At 35.0% G+C, this 23,069-nt stretch overlaps 1 protein-coding gene across 5 annotated transcripts in view; it reads right to left on the bottom strand.

The window, feature by feature from the left end:
• LOC123312957 (superoxide dismutase [Cu-Zn]-like) overlaps positions 1 to 23,069 on the bottom strand; it is a 50,014-nt gene that overhangs the window by 7,844 nt on the left and 19,101 nt on the right. For 3 of the 5 annotated variants that reach the window (XM_044897586.1, XM_044897588.1, XM_044897587.1), the window contains exons 2-3: positions 11,414 to 11,471; positions 6,499 to 6,702 (exon numbers count right to left, since the gene is read on the bottom strand). In XM_044897586.1, the coding sequence (XP_044753521.1) occupies positions 6,499 to 6,702; positions 11,414 to 11,467 (258 nt within the window). In that variant the 5' untranslated portion in view covers positions 11,468 to 11,471. Of the gene's footprint in view, positions 1 to 3,973; positions 4,311 to 6,498; positions 6,703 to 11,413; positions 11,472 to 11,525; positions 11,683 to 23,069 lie in introns of those variants that run through there. The other 2 variants (XM_044897589.1, XM_044897585.1) reach the window with 2 other exon arrangements.

Genomic DNA, 23,069 nt, shown 5'->3' with positions numbered 1-23,069 from the left:
AGACATTTTTGGTACTTTTCATTTCAATTCAAAGCAACATCCTATTCATAATTTGACAAAAATATTGTGTGAAACACGTTGGGAAACACTATTTTTCGTATTTCGCGTTCTTATACTACTATACTTATACGGACTAAGAATAATGATTTTGGGTGAACAAAACCTTAGACCAGAAGTGAATATGACCTAAGTGTAAAGTATCATAGTTTTCCATTAAAACCATCATTGTCATTCAAGCTAAACTCAATGTTCAAAAAGAACCATGTTCCTGTTAAATTGGCCATTATAACACAAAAAAGATGGGTTCATTATTTTCTAGACTAAAAGAATAAAGGAAAACCATCCTTGTTCCAACGATCCAATTCAATTTACCAAATACCATGCATGAATTGTGACAAAAGCTATAAAGGTCAAACGAAACAATAGTTACATAATAGAATTAAACTACATAAATATGATTGCCAGACTAAAAATTGTAATAGGATAGAAAAAAACAGCTTTGGCTAAACATCATTTTAATTGAATTACATGTGTCCGATTTTGAAAATGTAAGGGTGTTAGATTATGAAGATATTTACTACAAAAGTTCAGCGAAACGATTTTCATAAATATAAATTCAACAGTGAATGATAGAACGGATACATATCGTGAACTTTTGAATTTGTATGAGATCCAAAGAGACCAACTTGGAGCTTTTTTCAATACAACAAAAAATTTAACGCACAAGTGAGAGGTACAGCCAAATTTGGCTGAGTTAGTTATAAATAGCTTGATTAAATTCGTTCTGTCCAACTTGAACTTTCATATACCATTCATATTTGTTTATGTTTATGTGGATGATATAATTACGTCAACACCTACGAATAGATTGGACAGATTCCATGGGTAGAGATGGTATTGCTATGAAAACAGACCTATATTCTAAACTTATGGCATCCCACCGAACATAACATTGCAATTCTCTGCATTCAACATCTCAAAAAATTGCAATTATCAGGGGAATTAAACAGAAAATTCTTAATTCGTCTGATCCATCATTTCATTCAAAAGATTTCAAACAGCAAGTAACTATTTTATACCAAAATGGATATCCTAAAACTTAAGTTAACAAAATTTTTTATAGTTCCAACACAGCTTGTGTACCATCGACTGGAGTTGTTTCGGAAAATGAGAGTTGCAGATTCAGATATTATAATTTAATATACATTCCTAAATTGAGCCAGATGTTAGTTAGGTTGATCAAAGAAACATCTACTATTGTGGTATCTTATTATAAAAAAACTGTTAAGAGCCTATTTTTCTGTTTGAAACATAGTGATCTCCCAATGAGACAGTCAGGCATGGTCGTTGGGGTTAGTTGTTTAAATTGTGATACTTTGTATGTTGGACAGACGAGTTAATATTGAGATTGAGGCAACATCAGTTAGACTATAAAAAACAATTTGATGCAACCGCCCTTTCCCAACACGTTAAGAATAAGAGACATCTCTTTGACTTTGATAATGCGAGGATTCTAACTAAAGAGACCAATTGGTTTGAACATGGGTTCAATGAGATGTTATTCATAAAAAACACACCAATTCTCTGAACTCAATTTTACTCATTTTTAATGAATTATTCATAAGGTGAGTTGGTGGACTTTTTGTTCGAATATTTTTATCATTGTTGTTTATCTATACTTCATTCACTTTTATTTTAGCAGTCGGTTGGTCATGGAAATTTGACACATTTCACTCTGTATAGTACGAAAATGTGGGGTTTTGAATCTTGTCAAAACATTTTTGGATTTTAAATCAACGCTATGTTGCCCGTTCTACGTAAAAGTTTCTGTTATTACGTATTTTATCACAATAACAACACTTGATACATTCCTCTATTGGTGGCTCTTCATATTTTTCTAAACAAATAGGAGAATATTGATCGAGTCTTAACCAAGAAAATCAACAATGTCATAATTTATTCCCCACTGAACTAATGCCCATATAATGAATCTATGCGCACACTTACCCGCGCACACTTTCCCCAGTAAGCCAAAATTTGAATTGACGTTCTTATAGAGTTGAGCAGTTAAGAGAACCTAAAATTTTTTATTATATATTTAGATTAATGCCCATGATCGAATAAAATATTGTTTAACACTGAGGGACTCGGAACTTGGACCTGGCAGAATGTGCAGAGATGCTAAAAATTAAGAAGAAAACTAGTGAATTTGATTGATTGCAAATAAAAAGTTAACGAAACGTCGCACGGCGCACTCCTATGAAACTAATCCTCCTATGAACTAATATGGCAATTCTGCGCCCTTGCTTCACCCAAATGAACCCCTCTTTCATACATTGCATAGTCGAGATATACGCACTGCGCACACTTACCCACTGCGCTCAGTTACCCCGCATGAAAATAATTTTTTCAAGTTTTTGAAACTAGAACGGAGTAAGGTTGGCAGTGATTGAAAGAAGACACAGGGTTTCAGGATGTGCTATTTATTTCAGGTCCGCTCATTTGAATTGTTATACCCTGATATTTTAAAATCCACAATACGTCAGACGGTAGCGAACATATATTCAATGTAAAAGAATTCATATAATGTTTCATCTGAATCTAAACGACCTATATTTCAGCTGAATATTTCCACAATCAGAAAGATTGTGACTGAAGAGGATGACAAAGGATTTCCTTCCATTGGGAGACTCAAAAAAGGGGTGAGAATTTTATGTTTCAGTGAATTAATGAGGAAAGTTTACTAAAGGATAATCGTCGAATAAGTTCCCGAAAATTGATTTTTCTATTTTTCTTTCGACTTGTCCTATACATTGCAAATGTCTTAAGGTACCAATAAATACCTAATTATTATATCAATGCATTAAGATGAATAGCCACAAATACGCGCCAGTTGTGCTGTTAATTGTTTATAAATGTGAAATTTTTGTTCAAAGGTGAAGTTCATCTTGACTTGAAACTTCCTTTAATTCCTTTTACTTATATTGATGCAAGATGATTATTGTTGCAGAATTTAACATTCTTTTAATTATCTGTCAATTCCTTCTGGAGATACCCATTCCCAACCACTGCATTATATGCATTTCATCTTCGGGTTAATATTTTTAAAATCTACAACTGATGTAACGCATTTAAGTTTTAGGCAAAGAAGATAACAAACATTATATAACTCTCCTCAAGCTAGTGCATATTATGATATTATACTGATCTCTTGTATTTTCCATGCAAATAACTGGATTTGGTATGCCTCCAATCAGTTTGTATAAAGTTCAATTATGTTCGTCACATATTTTCCGAAAAGATTCGACATTGTGATAAAATGCGTAATAACAGAAACTTTTACGTAGAACGGGCAACATAGCGTTGATTTAAACCCAAAAATGTTTTGACAAGCGCCATAACCCCATATTTTCGTACTATACAGAGTGAAATGTGTCAAATTTCCATGACCAACCGAGTGCTAAAATAAAAGTGAATGGAGTATATGAAATATTCATTGAAAGTAAAATAATTATTAAAGCTATGTAGGTACAGGTATAACTGCAGAATACGTGGGTGATATTCTCTTTTTTTGAGAAAAAGTTGTAGTTCTGGTTAGAGATAGCAGTAGCAGATTTCGAATTTTTCATAAATTTTAGTGGAGGGACTCTCAGTAGATCTTTTTTCAGTCGAGGACTTTCATTTCATGTATAACATAGATAAACTTTTGATTACTCTGACCGAAGATATCGCATTTCAACAATTTTTGAGTTCAAATTATCCTCTTTAACAACGGGCGGATCGATATACCCTCTCTCAAGATCAAGGTCAAGCTTACTTGATCCGACTAGACATCCGAATGTTCAATCAACTGTTACTTACTTACCTTAATTTTAGTTGCCTTTCTGGCGTTCTGAAGAATCAAAATTGAGTCTTATATCAATTTATACAAAAACTTTTCCGCATACATTATAATTTATAATTTCATATAATGTATGGCAATGAATGAAAAATTTATTTAATACTATTAAAATACTGTATGTATTACAATCGAATCAAATGTCATGGAGATGAATTCATGCACGACCAATCACACCACAGGCAAGCCTTCCTCCGGCGTGCCCAGTAGTCAAGGAATCGCTGAAGCCGCCTTTACCTAAATCATCCTCATTCTCGTGAAGAACTACTGCTCTGCCAATAACGCATGTGACACCAGATAGTGAGATAAATTTATCCTCTCTTGAAATTACAGCAATTCCATTACTGTCAGCTATTATGTTACCAAGATCACCGACATGACGATCTGTATCTTCTGGGGCACCATGGTGTTTCTGAAATTCATGTCAAATCACAACAGCGAAATGAATTTTTTTTTCGATAATCCATGACCTGCTTGGAATCAATCATTTAAAGTTCTATTCCAACCTGATTAATTATATTATTAGAGTTCTAGTCTATAACAACTATACTGATGAATAAAATTCTACTGTTAGATGATAGAACACCTAAAAATGAGTACCATTTTTTTTAATGTCCGAAACTGGAAACCTATTGACTTTAGAGGAATTGTGTCCATAACATTTTTTGTTCGCTTCTAATTGTTTTAAGTAATGAACAGAAAAAATATACGTTGCCAATCGAAAAAAATGAAGATTTTTATGAATTTCTGTTTTGGTAATGGATCTACGTTTTCGTGGACCCTATATATATAATATGGTTATTTTTAATGTTTCATTTATTGACTAAACACAGTCCAAATTTGAATCAATTACATAGGGACGGAGCTATATAGTCCTTTATGTATGTAAGTACCTTAAACTCTCAAAATATTAATAAGAAGTCAAATTTCTCGAAAACCGTTGAGAATTCAGACATAGTTGTGTTATAAAACTTATATTCAAATTTAACAAGGAATTCAAAAATGTAAAAATATATAGGGTGTTCCATTTAAAATAACGAAGTTGATAGCTGTGCAGAAGAAACGAAACACTTTGTATAGTTCAAAATAATTTAAGGAGATGCTCTATTTAGAAAGAGAAAAGTTTTATTTCAAACTTTTTTTTGTAAAGTTGATAGAATTAAAGTAATCGACCGAAATGTAATTTACAAGGAGTTACCCTTTTCTGGTCTTTTTTATAAGTAGTTTTTATTGATGATATTGAAATATTTTCTGCAGCTTCTTCTTCAAAAGAAGGTACTCTTGATATATCGTCGTAAAGGTAGTAATTTAGGTTTGAAGACAGATATGTTCTTCATTCAACAATATAATGACCAAACTGTCTAATGATGGTTTTCAATAATACTGGGGATGACAGAAAAGAAATATATACTTTTTGTCAAAAGAACTTATGCTGAATAGCCTGAATCATTTATTGAGGATGTTACAATTTTCAGAAAGGGTCTATGGATGATCAGTTTTTGATTGCACATAACAAATGTTTTATTCACATGCAACAAGTCGATTCGTTGCATTCACAAAGGGTAGCTTTCAAAGGGCGAGATCATTTTTGAACAAATTTTTGGTCAGAATTTTTTTAGAAAACCCTTCCTGAGGGTTGTAGTACCCTCAGTGATATTGAGCAGAAGTTTATTTGACGAAAATTAAATATTTCTTGGTACTCTATGTCGACGAACAGAATTCAGAAGTAAGTACTGATCACTGGTATCAGAAGGCGCAGGATAGAGAGCATTGGAGGGAATAAGGAAAGGCCTATGTCCATGAGTGGACTAGTGAAGGCTGAGGATGATGATGATGATGATGACTGATCAACCATATTGGTTCACCTATTATTAAAATTGATTTACTCGAACACTGTTAATTTTTGAATGAAATGAAAAAGAGTCCCTTTTTTCATGAGAAAGCTGTTATACAGAATACTCAGTATTTGGATACGTGTCATCAAAAAAAACTGGTATGATAAATATGTGCGAACTCTTCAGAGCAACAAAACTCCACCGCGACAGAAACAGAATGAATTGATGGACTAAGATGCCTGTAGAGGCACGAGATCCAACTCAATTCACTTTCCAGACTTGTGGATTGAAGATGGCAGTATGTTGCTTTTTGCTTCATACTCTCAGTTTGACTTTATACTTCAACATCAATGAACCTGCTCATTACGCAATTATACCTGTATGGAGCATCTTTAGATAGGCACTGAGTATCCTTTTACGATAAGTAAGTCCACAGAAGAGCAATATGGTTATCATTCAGGTTGGCAATCTGCTGGGTGGGCAAAATACAGTATTTTGCTGTCATCAAGTAGTCGAGGGATACCTTTCGAACCGTTTGAATTCGCGGCAGTATCCGTTGTAGCATTTGTTGGTTTTCACATTAATAGACTTCATGAATCTGAATCAATTTCAATCATTATTTTTCAACGTTTAGTGATTCCCAAACTTTTTTTTGGTTGCCAAAAAATGGCCTCGTTACTCCTCACCAGGGCTGCGTGGCACGAACATGGGAAACCACTGATACCACTGTGTAATCAAAACAGTAGAAACAAATATGAAACTTACATTAAATGGATTGAAGTGTCCGCCAGCGGATAAACATTTCGGATCACTGATATCTCCTTTTTCATGAATATGGAATCCATGTTTTCCTTCCTTCAATCCCGTTATGTTACCGTTAATCAAGATACCATGATCGGTTTCCTCGAACACAATTTTGCCATAAATAGCCTTCTCTTTATTTTCCAATACTGCTACTGCTTTCTGATGCTGAAAAAGAGAAAAGAAAAATGACGACACGATAGATACTTTGACATTCACTCATAATATAATAGCAATTCGATGAGAAATATTTCTAGCACTATTTGAGGAGAAGTCCTTACTCTGTTCTAATAGTTAGGGAGCCCAAGAGGGAAATTCGCGATTTTCAAGAGTGTCAGATTAATACAACTGGAGTACCTCTACCTATATATAGTGGGAATTGTCTAGGACAATAAATATAATTCTACAATTGAGGGGTTCAGAGCTGAAGTGAACCAAGTCCATTCAGCCTAATTCTGAGATGGATGGCTTAAAAGTTGTTTATCACCAATTATTTCAAAAGTGACTTCTTTATTTATTATTATTCTTATGTAAGCATATGCTTACATTCTAACCTTCTAAAATCTGAAGAAGTCACTTTAGAAGTAATGGGTGAAATACAACTTCTAACCCATTCATTTCGAAACAAGGTTGAATGGACTTGGTTCACTTCAGCTCTGAACCCCTCAATTACAAATACTACAATTTGAAAAAGAGTGTATTTTTCTCACCAGCATTCTCAAGTTGTCAATTCAAGCTTGATGAAAATTTGAGCACGGACGACAATCTTGCGAAAAAGACGTTGCATGTAGGTACATCATTTTCGAGCGCGCAGACTTTTTTCTTAATTTGAAGCTAAAGATGCACCCACATTATGCCGGTTTGTGCCGAAAGGCCTTGCAAAATCTCATCGGCACAGCCAACGAGAGAAGACGCATCCACATAAGTGGTTGTCGTTTTCACGGTCTAGGCCCACAGTTGAGCGATTTTTTCATCGGCACACGGCGGCATATCGGCACGAGCCGACGGTGCATGCGCTTACACAGCTGCATAATGTGGATGCAACTTTATGGTTCAAGAATAACGCCAAAAATATCATCTGACAATTTTAGCAAGCAGAGCAACAGAAATTGGCGATAAAAGTCACAAAAATCAGTTTTCTCTTGATTATCAATCTTCTCTTGGGTTTCAAACCGTTTTCGAATTCATTATAAAAGTTGAAGAGCTTAACTTTTTCCGCAAATTTAGTCGGGAGCAATTTTTTCTAGGTTCAAACGTTTTTGAGACATATCACAATGAATGCGAGACGCTTAAGGTGCCTACAGATTATTCTGACGTGTAGTAGGTTCACGTCATAATGCGCATGATTCAAAAATCTAACATAGGATTTTGGCGGAAGCGTTCTTATAATTTCATAACATAAGGACACAAAGAATTTTATGCCTCTATTTCGTAAAGTTTCAGTGATATTGAAAAACGAATGTAACATTCTATAGACATCTTTTATGTAGAATAATTTCAGTTTTTTAAATATAAACTCTATGTTTCTTTCATATATTTCAGTCCTATTATTTTTTTGATTCAGAATATATAGTATAGTCCGCGTCTCTCATTGTTCTTATCGAAAACTAGTTTGGTCAAGTTGGAGGTTAATTTGATTGATACCTGATATATGATACTGAACTTTATGCTTCTAAGTTTTGTCGGGTAATGAGAGACTTTGCAGATCACTTTCATTTCGGATATTTGAAAACATGCTCGGAATATGAGGATATAAAGGGAATTTCTATGACTACTTCATAAGTACCTATACTATATAGTACTAGCAGAGCTGTCTTTATTTGTGTGGGTGTTTGAAAAGGCTGTGGTATTAGTATACAGGGCGAATTTTTGAATCCTACAAATATTTTAATACTATATTCTTGAGATCAAAGGAAACACTTTTTTTCTATACCATTTTTTCTGATTCGGTCCTGATAAAAAGATATAGCCATTTTCAGTTTTCATAATGAGCTGTGCAAGCCCTGGAAAAACGAAATCACCTTCAGAATAACTAGCTGAATCTGTGACATTACACATCTATAAATCTTTTAAACAGAGTTGTATTCAGTACCCAATTTTTCAAATTTTACAGATACTTTTTGATTTTTGAACATTAAATTAGGCGAAAACTGCGCATTATACCAGAAAATATGGAGAATACATAGTTTTATTTCACAGAACGTTCAAATATTCATCAGATAGCGTCCAACTATTGAGTATTAAACCCAAACAACGTAATACTCAATGGTCCAACTTAGTTTCAAGAGTTGGTACCTACTTTGAATTTTCGGTATTTTTATGGTACGTGATGCTCATAATGAGAAAACTGGAAGACGTGAGTGACATCTCGTGTCCGTAAAAGATTCTTCAAATAAATGAAAAACTATATTCCAAAATTCATTTCATTCGATAAAACCGTTTGTGAGATCGAACTACAAATAACATCATGTTATAGTTTTTCAACAGCCTGTTTCTTTCAAACCGAGCTGATTCGGAAGAAAATCTTGAAGAAAAAAAAAGTTTCTTTAGACTTCAAGAATCTATTGTTAAAATATTTGTACGAGACAAAGCCTCACCCTGTGTAGATTATCTACTTACTAGTTGAAAAAAATATATTGATTGCAGAATTTTCCGAAAGTTATACATTCCAAATTGGCGAATTTTTCATCCTTTCAAATATCTGGAATGAAAGTGATCTTCAAAGTCTCTCTTAACTTGACATAACATAGGACATAGAAGCATAAAATGCTCATTATCATATTATCAATGAAAATGACCTACCAACTTGACCGAACTTGTTTTTGAGTATTTTTTTTATTGGAAGAACAACTAAAGACTCCATGTATAGGGGAGAGTGGGGTAATTGGGAACGGCGGGTAATTGGGAACAGATAGATAAAAAATACTTCCTCATGTGCGACACTGTCTTCAACATTTTCAACAGATGCATCTGGCGATATTCAGGGCTCACTCAAAAGTTGCGGCGATAAGTTGCATATTTCCTATTACAGTGAGTCGATGAATGGATTCCGCATTTCAACTATAATTTTTTCGTGTGTTAATAATAATTGTAACTATCTTATTTTGAAATTTAGAAGTGCCATATTTTGTTGATTCCATACTGGTACTTTGTTTTTCCAAAACCTACGTGATTTGAAGTTGAAAGAAAATGGGTAAGTGAATGCCAGCCATTTTTAATTCTTTTGATAACTTGCGGTAATTAGGAACGATGTCAGGTGGGTAATTGGGAACGTTCCTTATATCCCTTGTGTTCCCAATTACTTCTGTGCTGCTTTGGTTGATGGTTAACAAATATATTAACGTTGAAATGTGTTCTATCTAGATGCCAAGAAATTATACAAAGAAGACCGAAACGAAATATAAAATTGAATATCCCTGCTGTGTGTTCGAAGATTTAAGAAACGAAAAGCTCACATTAGGCTAAACTTGAACTAAATACTCTGTTCCGAAAATTGAAACAAAATGAATTCAAGATATTATCAATGAAAAATCAACACGAAGAAAAGCAAAGAAGGCAAATACCTACAGAGAAATGTTAAGAAGGAAAAAATTTAACAAAAAGAACCTAAAACCAACATGAAAATGGTACAAAAAGGCACGCCAAAAGCAAAGGACTGAGAAATTCAACCCAGGTCACACAGAAGAAGAATTTTTCTGCATAATTCGCTATGTAAGGTATGAAGCCCCACCAATGGAGGATTGAATCATATGAGATACTTGTAAACTAGGGGCACATGAAAAATGTACTGCAACAGAAACAAGACGTGGATACTTGTGTGATATATGCCACTTCTAATTATTTTTATTTGCTCCAGGACTGTTCACAATTACCCCATAGGGTGTCGGGTAATTAGAAACGATAGTATTTTTTGATTTCGTTGATATTTTTTAGGAAACGTTGATTTTTTATAGTTTTTTGTTTCCGATTAGTACATAAATGAGCAAAGTTCATTTTTCAATGGAAGTTTAATACTTTTAGTGATTTTTTGTATAATTTTTCAGCGTTTGAAATTAAGTGTTCCCAATTCCCCCACTTTCCCCTATTTTATAGTTATTCTCAATCCAAAAAATATGGGACTGTATTATGTAAAAAAACATAGGGTACCTATACTTATACAAAAAAAGTTATTACTATATCACTGGTTGTTTCTCTATTATATCACTGAAAATTAACGAAATTGTAATTGCAAAGATTCGAAAAATGGATTTACACTTATAACTCCGAAGCAAAAGAAGAAAGAGGAATGTGATTTTGGTTATCACCTATTTCTTGAAAATCGAGGTCGGAAATGTGCTATCCATTTTTTCCTAGCTATTGCGGTTACAGAGCTGCCATTCAATCCCTCGAATTTTGCCCACCCTGTATATTTTAGAAAGAATCGAATCATTTTTGTTTGAACAATCACATGAAATGAACTATACTATTGTATATATTATTTTTCACGTTTAAAAAAAAAAATTTATTAAAAATGCTATTCCGCAATACTTATAAGTCAAAAAACTGCGTTAAATTTCTTCGAACAGTTTATTGTATCCATAACTGTTAGAAAACAGATGCATAATATGACAGAAGCTGAAAAAAAGATTCACTACCTCCGAAAATAGTCATTATCATTATTGTGTAATGTCTTTGAATGTAGTTATGCGATATTGTGGAAGAGAAACATATATAAGATAAAATAAATTCGGTCACTGGAAACATATCCGACCTGGTCAAACAAAAAAATAATTTGCGTTAATTGGAATCATAAACATTGTTGCGTATTAATTAATAATGTGCGAGCGAAAGGAATAAGCAAAAACAGATTCATTAAATGGGTTAACAACTTTCTACTCACCGCTGCAGATGTACAGTAAACCAACGCAAGTACTACAAATCCAATTCGCCACATTGTTCTGAAACCAAAAATGACATAAGAAAAAAATTACTGAGACCACTTAATATCTCACAAGAATATTTGTCGGAGCACTTTCTTAGATGCGGGGGAAATTTCTTCTCAGTCGACTAGTTGCAATGATTCTTCGACGACGAACAACTTCGGAATATATTCGAAGAGATATCAAAGAACTGGTTATAAACATCAGGTCGTAAGATATTATTGTTGGAGCAATACGTAATGGAACTTGATTCAAATTTATCATCTCAAGGTAACATCCGAGGTTGATTAACACGTCTACTCATTTGTTATACAAATGAAGAAAATAATTTTATTAACAGATTATCTTAAAATTATATGGTGAAGACGAGAGGGAGACGATTATCTTAGAATAAAACAACTTTTATATTTTTATAATTGTTTTCCAATTATTTTATGAAGTTTACGATAGGTATCTCTTGACATATACAGGGTGATTCAAAACTCGAGGCGAAAAATTGAGGCACATATAGAGACTGATATTCTTGATTAAACGTAAAAAAAAATTCGGCCGATGAGGCTATGTTTCCGAATTTTTGGGACATTAATGTTTCTGTATGCAACCAATTAAATGTCATAAATTACAGTAAGCCTAGAATATGAGATGAATGTCACCTGGTGATAGAACACTTACTGTTTGCCAATTCAAAAATTGCTTTGCTGGTTTAGTCCTTCTGTTAAACATGCAGTTTCCTAACGAAGAATATGCAGATATTATTTTTGTGTGCGGTTTTTGTGATGGCAACTCATTAAAAGCTTGTCGGGAGTAGTTACAACATGAGATTTCCAAATAGACGACAACCATCTCGCCGGATGTTTTCTGACGCTTATCAAAGGTGCTATGGTCAGCGATATCACCTGATTTGAATCCTTCGGATTATTTTTTATGGGGACATTTGAAACAACAAGTTTACGCAGTGGAAATTAATGATAAAGAACAATTAATGGAACGAATTATTAATGCAGTCGAATCCACTCAGAATAGGCAAAACATGCAATGGGGGCTACCGTTTTTTTGCTCACCAGTTGGCGCCTTTGTAGAGTGAAGTCCTGAACATAGACAAACTAATGCAAGATTTGAGCCATATTTTCGCGATTAAGACGCGTGAAGCGTCTTTAAGCGGTGCTATTCGAGCGAATAAGTCATGACGTCAGTCTTTAAGACGCTTTAAGCGGAACCTGGCGGTCTGTGGAGAGCGCCTGTGTCATAGAGTCATCTTGTCTCTGGCCTGTGTCGTCTTAAGCACAGAACGTCTTAAGCGGAAAGAGGTAATATAAAGAAGAAGGGAGAATATGTTGTTTATATCGAATTTGATTTGAATTCCTACTAGGGAAGAGTGCTTTTATTGCCAATAATGCAGTTTCTGCATTATCATTTAGAATAAATAAATATTTTTCAAATAATAGCCATAGAATAGAAATTGAAAAATTCACAATTCGATTCGTTGTCTAATGACAACGACAGATGACTCAACCATCAGCGATATTCTATTTTTGCGACAACAAAATTAATGACGTCACGCTTAAAGACGCTTTAAGACATCGATTAAGACGCTTAATCGCCAAAATATGGCTTTGTTTATCAACGATGACGGGGACTTGTCATTTCACAGATCATAATATTGGAGAAATCGAATATAGAAATATTTGGTTACTAATCAATATCTTGTTCTTCATATTTGTATTTTTAATTCGCGCATGTGTGTAAGTCCCTTTCTGACAATGATTTGGCTTCATTTCTTTTATAGCATAGAACACGTAATATCAATAAAAGTATTATAGATATATAGTGACCATAAACTTAATATTAATTATATAGTCCAGTCTATGATTTGAACCTCACGCTACATTAGCACATCTAGCGGCGAATTCACAGGCGGTAGCCCTCATTAGTATAGAATTCCTTTATTCTGCGTTGCCAAGCATGTATCGATGCTAATGGTGGCAATCTAATTTTTTCTGTATTTTTATCAGCTATTATAGTTTTAAATTGATAACATGCAGAAATTTTAACACTTAGGTTTATCTCGGAAACAAGGCAATATCCAAAAATTTTCTTTTTCTTTTTTTATCAAGAATAGCAGCCTGTATACGTTCCTCAATTTTTCGGCTTGAGTTCTGAATCACCCTGTATAGCTTTTTCGCTTGATTATAGATAGGTGCAATCGAATTCAAATGTTGGAGATTTATACCATTTATGATAAAATTTGATCGCCTCAGTATGAATTTTAAATCTTAAACACATTAAATGAACCCATACAGGGTCCAAGTGAAAATATATGGACAATTATCATTCATGAAACTCCTATGATGAATAGTAGGTACGAAAATTTGGATGTAGATGGAAGAAAAGTATGTGGAACTATACATTTTTGATATGATATTCAGAAAGTGTAACTTGAAATTCAGATCAATAAAATATAGGGGAGACCTAGTAGAGTTGTGAAAATTTTTGACTTGAAATAACTTATGGCAGCCCAGAAGCATTCTACGTCTATCGGTTATGAAAGTCATTATTTTACTAGTAAATAAATAACTCATTTATTTCGAATTGAGTACTGCATATAGCTATTATTACAACTAGGGAAATATATTCATATTTCCCGTGGTGTAATCAATAGTTTTTTTCTGATTGAAATAATCTGTTATGGGGAAATCATTGTTAGATTGTATATTTTTGTAATAATTAAATTTTTAACGTTGCTATGGGCCATGTTTCTGAAAATCATGGTTGACTGGTTTCATTTTGACGTCTTGTCAGAAATAAAATTATTGAAATAATGTCGAACTACGTCGAAACTCAATCGGCAAAAGCCCGTGAATCTTTGGTTCCGGCCAAATCTCAAGCTGCCTACAGTAGAGAGTACGATTGCTTTCAGGAGTGGAAAAGAAAAAATTTGGTGGACGGTGTGAGCGATAATATTTTGTTAGCATATTTCCAAGATTTGGTATGTTGCTCTGATTCTTGTTATTCTTGATGTATGATTAATTCATTCGATCCCCAGTCGCAGAAATATTCACCAAACACGTTATGGCCGAAACTATCGATGTTAAGATCAATGCTACATTTGAAGGAAAAAACTGATGTCAAATTATTCGATGAAGTCGAAGCATTTGTTAAGAACAAAAATAAAGGATACGTTCCTAAAAAAGCAGCAGTGTTGTCCCGGGAGCAGCTCAAGACATTCTTGAGTGAAGCTCCTAATGACGTTTTTTTGATGTATAAGGTAAAAGTTTCATTTTGATTTCCTCTGTTGATAAGATTTTTACATTCACAATTTTGAAGGTTGTTTTAATACTGGAAATCTTTGGCGCCTGCAGAACACAAGAGCTGGTGAATATGCTATCTTCAGATATCGAAGATCGTGGGTCGGTAATCATAATTAAAGTCTCAAAAACTAAGAATGATATAAACAGAATATTCACTATAATTGATGAAGAAGATCTGGGTGCTGCTCGTTTGGTGCGGGAGTATTCGGCGTTGCGTCCGCAAGGCGTTCTTAGGTTCTTCGCAGCTTATAGAGATAAGCAGTGCACTCTTCAGCCTGTCGGCAAAAATACCTTCGGAAAAATTCCGAGTAAGGTTGCTGAATGGTTGGGATTAGATAATCCGAAAATGAATACAGGCCATTGTGGAAGACGAACATCCGCGACTTTGGTTGCCGATGCAGGAGCCTCAATGACAACACTCAAGAGACATGGTGGTTGGAAAAGTTCGTCTGTTGCAGAAGGCTATCTGGCTGACAGTATGCTGCACAAAAATAAGGTAGCGAAGATGATAGCAGGTGTGGAGGGAGAGCCATCTGCAGCATCACAGTCTTTGAAGACCGTTTTGGGAGAATCGTCCGAGACTGCTGCTGCACGGAATGTTCTCAAGAAAACTGTAGTCTCGTCGACGAATAATTATGAACAAGATATTTCTTCTTCCTTTGTATCTGGTGGAAAAACTTTCAGTGGAAATTTCAACAATTGCAGTTTCCATTTTGTTACTAAGTAAAGAAATAAAATATGATTCGACGTTTTGAAAGAAATATGATTTGACGTTTCATATTTCCCTAGGGAAATATGATCTGACATTTCATATTTCCCTAGGGAAATATGAGTGTGTTATGACACATGGTAACTAAGGCGATATAGCTCAATATTGGTTCGATCAGAAAAAAATGATTTATATTAATCGTTATTATAATAAATATATACACAACATCCAATCCAAAAATCGAAATTTAATCTGATTAACAATTACGGGGTTGTTTCGAATGTTTTGTCCGTTTTAATGTCATGTGTTTTTATAGCTCCATATATCAATAAATATTTATTCTACGGTGTCGTGGTATATACTGATCGATGTACTCCGCACACTGATGTTGATAATGTTTTTCCATATTTTAATTTTTTATTTATTTTCAAATTGATGTTGTTAAGCGATTTTCGGCCATTCTTTCTCTACAAATAAAAATTGAAGCAAAGCGCTGCCGAAATAGCCCGAAAAATCAACCAGGCATTTGGCAATAAAAGTGTTTTTCAACGCTCTTTTCGACGTTGGTTTGTGAAATTTTGTTCCGCTGATTTTAGCCTCGAAGATGCGAAGTGGTCGTCCTAGGTTCTAAAGTCATCCAGGGAGAGGATTTGAGGACCCTGGTGAGATTTATCCATCACAAACGGTGCGTGGGTTGGCGGAAGAACTGGGCATCAGCTCCCATGCGATGTTTTATGATTCAAAACGTATTGGAGAAAAGCTCGAAAAGTGGGTACCCTACGCTTTGAACGATCGACAGATATTGTCCAGTTTCGAGGTCTGTTCTACTTTGCTCTTTTGCTCCAACCAAAACTAACCTCTTTCGAATCGTATCAACAGGTGTGATGAAAAGTGGATCTTCTACAACAACAGGAGACGTTCAGGGCAGTGGTTGGATACCGATGAGCCACCCAGGCATTTCCCAAAGCGAAAACCCATAAAAAAGAGCATGTTTACTATATGGTGGTCTGCGGCTGGTGTGATTCACTACAACTTTCTGCAATAGGGCCAAACCATCACAGCAGAGTCCTATTGTGAGGAAATAGACAATACGACAATATACCGAAAATTGTATCAGCAGCAAGCAGCACTAGTCAACAGAAGAGGTCCTATCCTGCTATTTTTTTGTTGTTGGTGTAGCAGGGAGAAAATCTGCAAGTCAGACGAACCACCCTCTCCTGAGGGGGAACAGGTGTGGGGATTCTCACTCTCCTGAGCTCGAGACCCACTAAAAACCCTTAACTGCTTCTTGAATATTGGTTTTGGGCATTTGCCTGTGAACCGTTTATCTCCTAGTCGGTTTTCTTCTCGCACACTATCGTGCTGGGATTTATGCGTTTATTCTTTATTAGATAACACTTTATTGGATTTTTCAATAAGTTTCTGTTCTTATTCATTATTATCTCTTTTTAATTGATCCCTTGGTCTCCTTCGGTAAATTCGCATTCTACTTTTGTCTGCCTTTGGGTCGTATTCCACTAGTCTCCTGAGTTCTTTATTCGGATGGTTCTTCATTGATTTCTCTGCTTTTATGTTCATGAATTCCGTTATGGTTTCCCATTTTAGGTCCCTATAAATCTGTCTATTCCTGACAAACCAAGGTGCATCTATTGCGCATCGTATCAGCTTGTTTTCAGTGGCCTGAATTCTTTTGATATGGCTCTTTGCCTCGAAATCCCAGGCAACTGATCCATAAATCAGTTGAGGCCTAGCAACGGCTCTGATAACTTTGTCTCTTTCGACATGTGGTTCATCTTGCTACCAGAGGGTAGAGTCTATTCATCGTTTTGTCGATTGCTTGTTTGATATGACTTTTCCAAGTAAGTCCTTTGTCAAGCGTTATTCCTAAATATTTGGCTTCATTTTGCCAATCGATTTCTTCGCCCTCAACCTCTAGATGCGTTTTGGTTCGCAGCCTTTTCTTCTGAAGTAATATTGCTTGGCTCTTTAGTCCATTGAACTTGATTTTCCACTTTATGCACTAGTCATTTGTTTCGTCAATCGTTTCTTGTAGAACTCGTTCTATTACTTCTGGGTTGCGGTGTCGAGTTGCTATGCCTGTGTCGTCAGCATATAACGTTAGCATGGTTCTTGGATTCTTCGGAATATCATTAATGTATATGTTGTACAGAAGTGACCCCAGTACTAACCCTTGGGGTACACCAGCCTCTATTTCTCCTTCCACTTTCACGTAAAATCTTCTATTTTTGAGATAATTCCTGATCGACTTGAATATTTTGATCGAATATCCAGCACATCTCATCTTACATATTAATCCTTCATGCCATATAGTCCAAGAGCTAGAGCCAAAAAAAGTCTCTGAATTTCTTAAGGCTGGTTTTTTCTCAGGTGATTACAATCATAATATACAATAAAATGCTGCGGTCAGTCAAGTGGATGTTAGAACATGTGCCTCTGGTGCGCATTCAAACATGTCGGGATTACCGACATAACAAAATCAATTTCTTAAGGCTGAAACTTTATAAACTTTTGTATTTTGGTATCTAAATCAAAATTATGATAGTCAGTCAGCGTCCGATCGGGACACAGCTGGTCAGTCAGCTTTAATGTGCGTAGACTGGACTGGACGTGTGACTGGAAAGCATCAAAGGATGATTAATGTCAGTAGAATGCATCAAGAATTGGGAAATTCTGTTTGCAATGCTCTTCTAGGACTGCATGCTTTGACTGGATGTGATTTTAACCCAGCTTTTTACAAGAAAGGTAAAAAAAAACCTCTGCAGATAATAAAGCGAAGCGATGATTTTCGAAAAACATTCGATGACCTTGGACTTGTATATGCAAGCAACCAGAATAACATGTTCAATAAGGTTCAAGAATTTGCCATTTATACGGCTTGAAAAAAATTAAATCAATTGACGAGGCAAGGTTCGTTTTATTTTCACAGACGTATAAATGTTTAAGCACCACAAATGATCCTTTTAACATTAAAATAAAGAATGTAGATGGGTCGAGTATGCCACCATGCCAATCGGAATTGATGTAGCAGTTCTTAAGAGTGAGCTTCATTTCAAATATTTGGCGTAATGCTCACCGTCAAATTCCAACAGAGCTATCTCCTACAGACTACGGGTGGAAATTGGTGGATGAGAAATATGACTTTGATTGGTTCAAAGGCGACCAATTACCAGAACTTGTACAAGATGTCATTATTCCACCTCTGCAAGAAAATACAGGTATAGAAATATCTTTATCTTTAATACCCGAGCTCGACTTGTTAGATCACGATAGTGAAAATGATGATATGGATTCAGATGAAGATTCAGATGAGGAATCATGTGATGATTCTTTATAGCTTGTTGTCGTTAATGAATTAAATAAATATTAGAAATGTTTGAAAATCAATGAGTTCTTACTTGTGCGTATACCCATGTTCGTTGAGTGTCCTGTTGATTTCGACCGAATTTTATTTCTGAGATTTTAAAGAACAGTTGCTCATTAAAATAAATGTGTTATACTTTAAATGATTATGATGTAATATCTATAGGGAGCGAAAAAATTTAATTTCTTATCCACTGACTGACGGGCGTTGTTCTACGGAATGGCTGACTGACCATTTTATTTATCAATAATATAGTCAGTAGTAGTTACAAAAAAAAATTCACGCTTAATAAACGAATTGCATCCTTATAAACGACGCTACTACGCACATTGAAGCTGACTGACCAGCTGTGTCCCGATCGGACGTTGACTGACTATCATAATTTTGATTTACATACCAAAATACAAAAGTTTGTAAAGTTTCAGCCTTAAGAAATTGATTTTATTATGTCGGTAATCACGACATGTTTGACCGCGCACCAGAGGCACATGTTCTAACATCCACTTGACTGACCGCAGCATTTTATTGTATATTATGATTGTAATCACCTGAGAAAAAACCAGGCTTAAGAAATTCAGAGACTTTTTTTGGCTCTGGCTCTCCTTCTAATACTCTGTCGAATGCTCTGGCGACGTTTAGTGAAACAAGACTCGTAGCTTGTTTATTTTGGAATCCCTTTGTAATGTGAATAAATTACATGAGCCTTAATAATTGTTGCTCTGTTGAATGCTCTCTTCTGAATCCGAACTGTTCTGGTGCTATTAGTTTCAGTTTTTCCGATTTTCGGTTTCCTCATTTAGCCTCGTGGATATAGTTCTTTCTACTACTTTTCCTAACGCCGACTGTAGACTTATCGGTCTGCAGTTTTGTGCTAACTTTTTCTCTTTGAATGGTTTATTGAACACTATGACTTCCGCTGTTTTCCATTTTTCTGGGTAGTGCTCTATCCTCATAATTCCATTCTCGATATTTGTTACAGCAGCTATACCTTTTCTAGGTAATTTCTTCAACATAACATTCGTTATTTCATCATCCCGATATTTTCAAGCACTTCGATAACTTTATCACCGGTAGAACCTTCGCCAATCAGGACCAGGCAAAAACAGCCCTCGTCCCGAGCACCCAATTTTTATTCCATCGGAATGAATCGACTTGTGTTGAGTTGGCAAAAGTGCACTATCAAATGAAACTTTTCGATTATTGAATTCACTGAGATATTACAGTTAAAAGTTAAAGTAGACGCATAAAATTCAATTATTTTCTGCATTTTCTCTGGCTTACTCCTCTTCATCATTAGTTTTGTTTTTTTGCCATGCCTTCTTTCGACAAGCTGTAACAACTAACTCACCTATACCTATAATATAATTTGGCACGTTTCACTCTGTATAGCACGAAAGTGTGAGGTTATGAGGCTTGTCAAAACTGTTTTTGGGTTTTAAATCACCGCTATGTTGTCCGTTCTACGTGGGTAAATGTAAAATTATGTATTTTTTGTATACTTTGAAATTCGGATTTGTTAATTGCATTTCAGAAACTGTTACGAGTACATGTAATTCATATCAGTAGTTGTATTTCAGAAAATGTTCCTTGGATTTCAGACTAGTGAATTGTTTTTCAGAAAGAGTGAATTGTAATTCATGGCTTGAAATGCTGAAGCTGAAGCATGGTGTGTTGTACACCTCTACATAAATCACCTCCACCTGTTTTACATTCACCTGGTCAATAATCTCTGAGTACAACTGAAAATAATTGGATTCATTTTAGTAGATTATTTTAGTTATGCTCTCAAAGTGGATTCAAGATGTAGGTACCTGAGCTATTGTGTCCTTTTACACTTTATAGTCGGATCGTGAATATGCGGAACAGATATTTTCAATGAAGGTATACATAGTTCATCTTTCACTTGTAAATATGTTTTAACAGTTGATCATTGAGGTCGAAATAAAAAAAATTTCCCTTCACTTTTTTTTCCGATTCGGCATGGATAAAAAGATATAGTTGCAGGAGTTCTTCAAAATTTAATATTCGATCGAAATGTTAATCCTCTGTTTTTCCCTTCAAGAATGACAAGGGTTGGCCGAGATTTCTTTGATATAGAACAAATGTGTGGTCCTTTTGATGAATGAAACCCCTCAATTGATTTTTCATTAGCCTCAATTTCTGGCAATAAAATCAAGTGTTATTCTTCAACCTCTCAGCCGCAACCAGGTCTCTATCACATAATTCTTTATAGTTCTATGGGCTTCATCGATCAACTCGAGTCGATCCAAAAACCCAAAAAAAATTATTGTCTTTCATATGAGTACCAAAATTGGGTGTTTGATGAGGTTTTATTCACTCGAGTATTCACCTAACGAAGAATTTTTTTGTACTAGTGAATGAAAATATTTCCACGTTAGCCGCTCATTTTCAACTTTAGGAAGAAAGGTGATATGCGCTTTGTTGTTGAGAATGTTATTACGAATCGAAATGCATGATAAAATATAGGGTGTTTCATTCAAAAAAATATCATTTTGTCAAATATTTTGAAAACGCGACTGTCAATTTTTTGTTTGTTTTCGGCATCGAGAAAGCCATTAAAAATGCTACTAGTTTGTCCATTTAACCGAATTCGTAGCATCAATAATAACGGTGTTGGCAATGGTGCCGACTCAATTTGAAAAACCCTGTATACTTAATCAATTGATCGATAGTATACAACTCAATAATTGCATTCACAATCACCATCAACTTATGGATTATTCAAGATTCAATAGTTCGACCTTTCAAATCGCATCGCTTCTCATTCCATCTCGATCGGGGTAGAGACATTATCAGAAAACCAGAGATACCCTACAACCAATCCCAAAAAAATGAGAGTTGTTGTCTTTTGTCTAATAAAAGATGCATAGGAATCTACATGTTCTCTACATGATCGTTTTCGGTATGTTCGAGGGTCGAATATGATCGAATGATCGAAACGGGCGTGAAAGCAGCAACACATTTCTAGCAACGGTTTTAGAGGTGCACCGTAACTGGCGATCCCAGAGAGCGAGCCTCGCTTATTGAATTATCTGCGTCTGTATATTCGTTGGTTATTGAGAAAACATAACGAAACATTGAAAATCTCATATATGATATCAACAATAACTTACGTTCAATGAAATCCGTAATTTGCTTTTAGAAGTGTGAATGAATATGAAAAATTCGACTGCTAATGTTATCGAGTCCAGAGAAAGTCTGAACTGTCACAAATTTATATGAGATTTATTATATTATTTTTTATTTATATATGAAAAATGATTATCGAAAAAATATATTATCGGGCCATGGGAATCACAGAAAACTTTGAAAATTTCGAGAGGTGAATTTTTCAAAGTTTCATAAAAAGTAAACCCCAAGAGAAAGAAGGGGCCGTAGAAATGCAATTGCCCAGTGCGAGAATAGTTTTATAAAATGTGATAAATTACCGAATGTTTCTATGGACCGCTTTCTAATACGTTCGTAGCTCGTAGCCGATGAGATAAGCGCAGCTCACTTAATAAAAAGTGGGGCAAATCAAATATGGAGCGGTCAGTTGAATATTGAATAATCCATCACTAAAATTATTATAGCACTGGGCGATTGCATTTTTACAGTGGTCCTCTTTCTCATGGCATTCCCTATATTTTCATAATCTGCATATCAGTCAAGCCAACAACACCGAGAATATTATATATTCTGCTGTTGGTCAAGGTGATACGAAAGCCGCCTATGATTTGATTGTTTATCGGTATCTTATCTGTCTCTGCGGTTGCGGTTAATATGTTGGTTTTTAATATTGATCGAGAAAAAATAAATACTTTTCATTTCCGGCTGTTCAAAAAATTATGGTGGGCAGTTCATTTTCGGCATCTTGCAAAAAACTGCCTTATGTGAGCTCTGCTTCTCATGCGCTCTCCAGACAATCCGGTGATGGATATGCAGTATAAATTCTAAAAGTATTAAAAGTATGTTTGTACTCTCTAGTACCTCTTCGAGGCCATTCGCCGAATTCCGCCTTTTCTGCATCTGGATAATTAACTATTATTAACAAGATTGTAGCAATTATTATTAACGAGATTGAAGGAGGAAAATAATTCACAGCGAACAGATTATACTGACCTAAACTAAGAAAGCATAAATGCAAAAGCAATACTCAATCATATTCTTAATTCTCTTCGATAATACAACGACATCAATTGTGCTTTCAGACAAGA

The sequence above is a fragment of the Coccinella septempunctata genome, chromosome 5 (assembly GCF_907165205.1).
Source record: "Coccinella septempunctata chromosome 5, icCocSept1.1, whole genome shotgun sequence".
Classification (NCBI taxonomy): Eukaryota; Metazoa; Arthropoda; class Insecta; order Coleoptera; family Coccinellidae; genus Coccinella; species Coccinella septempunctata.
This window is presented reverse-complemented; position numbering and strand designations above follow the sequence as displayed.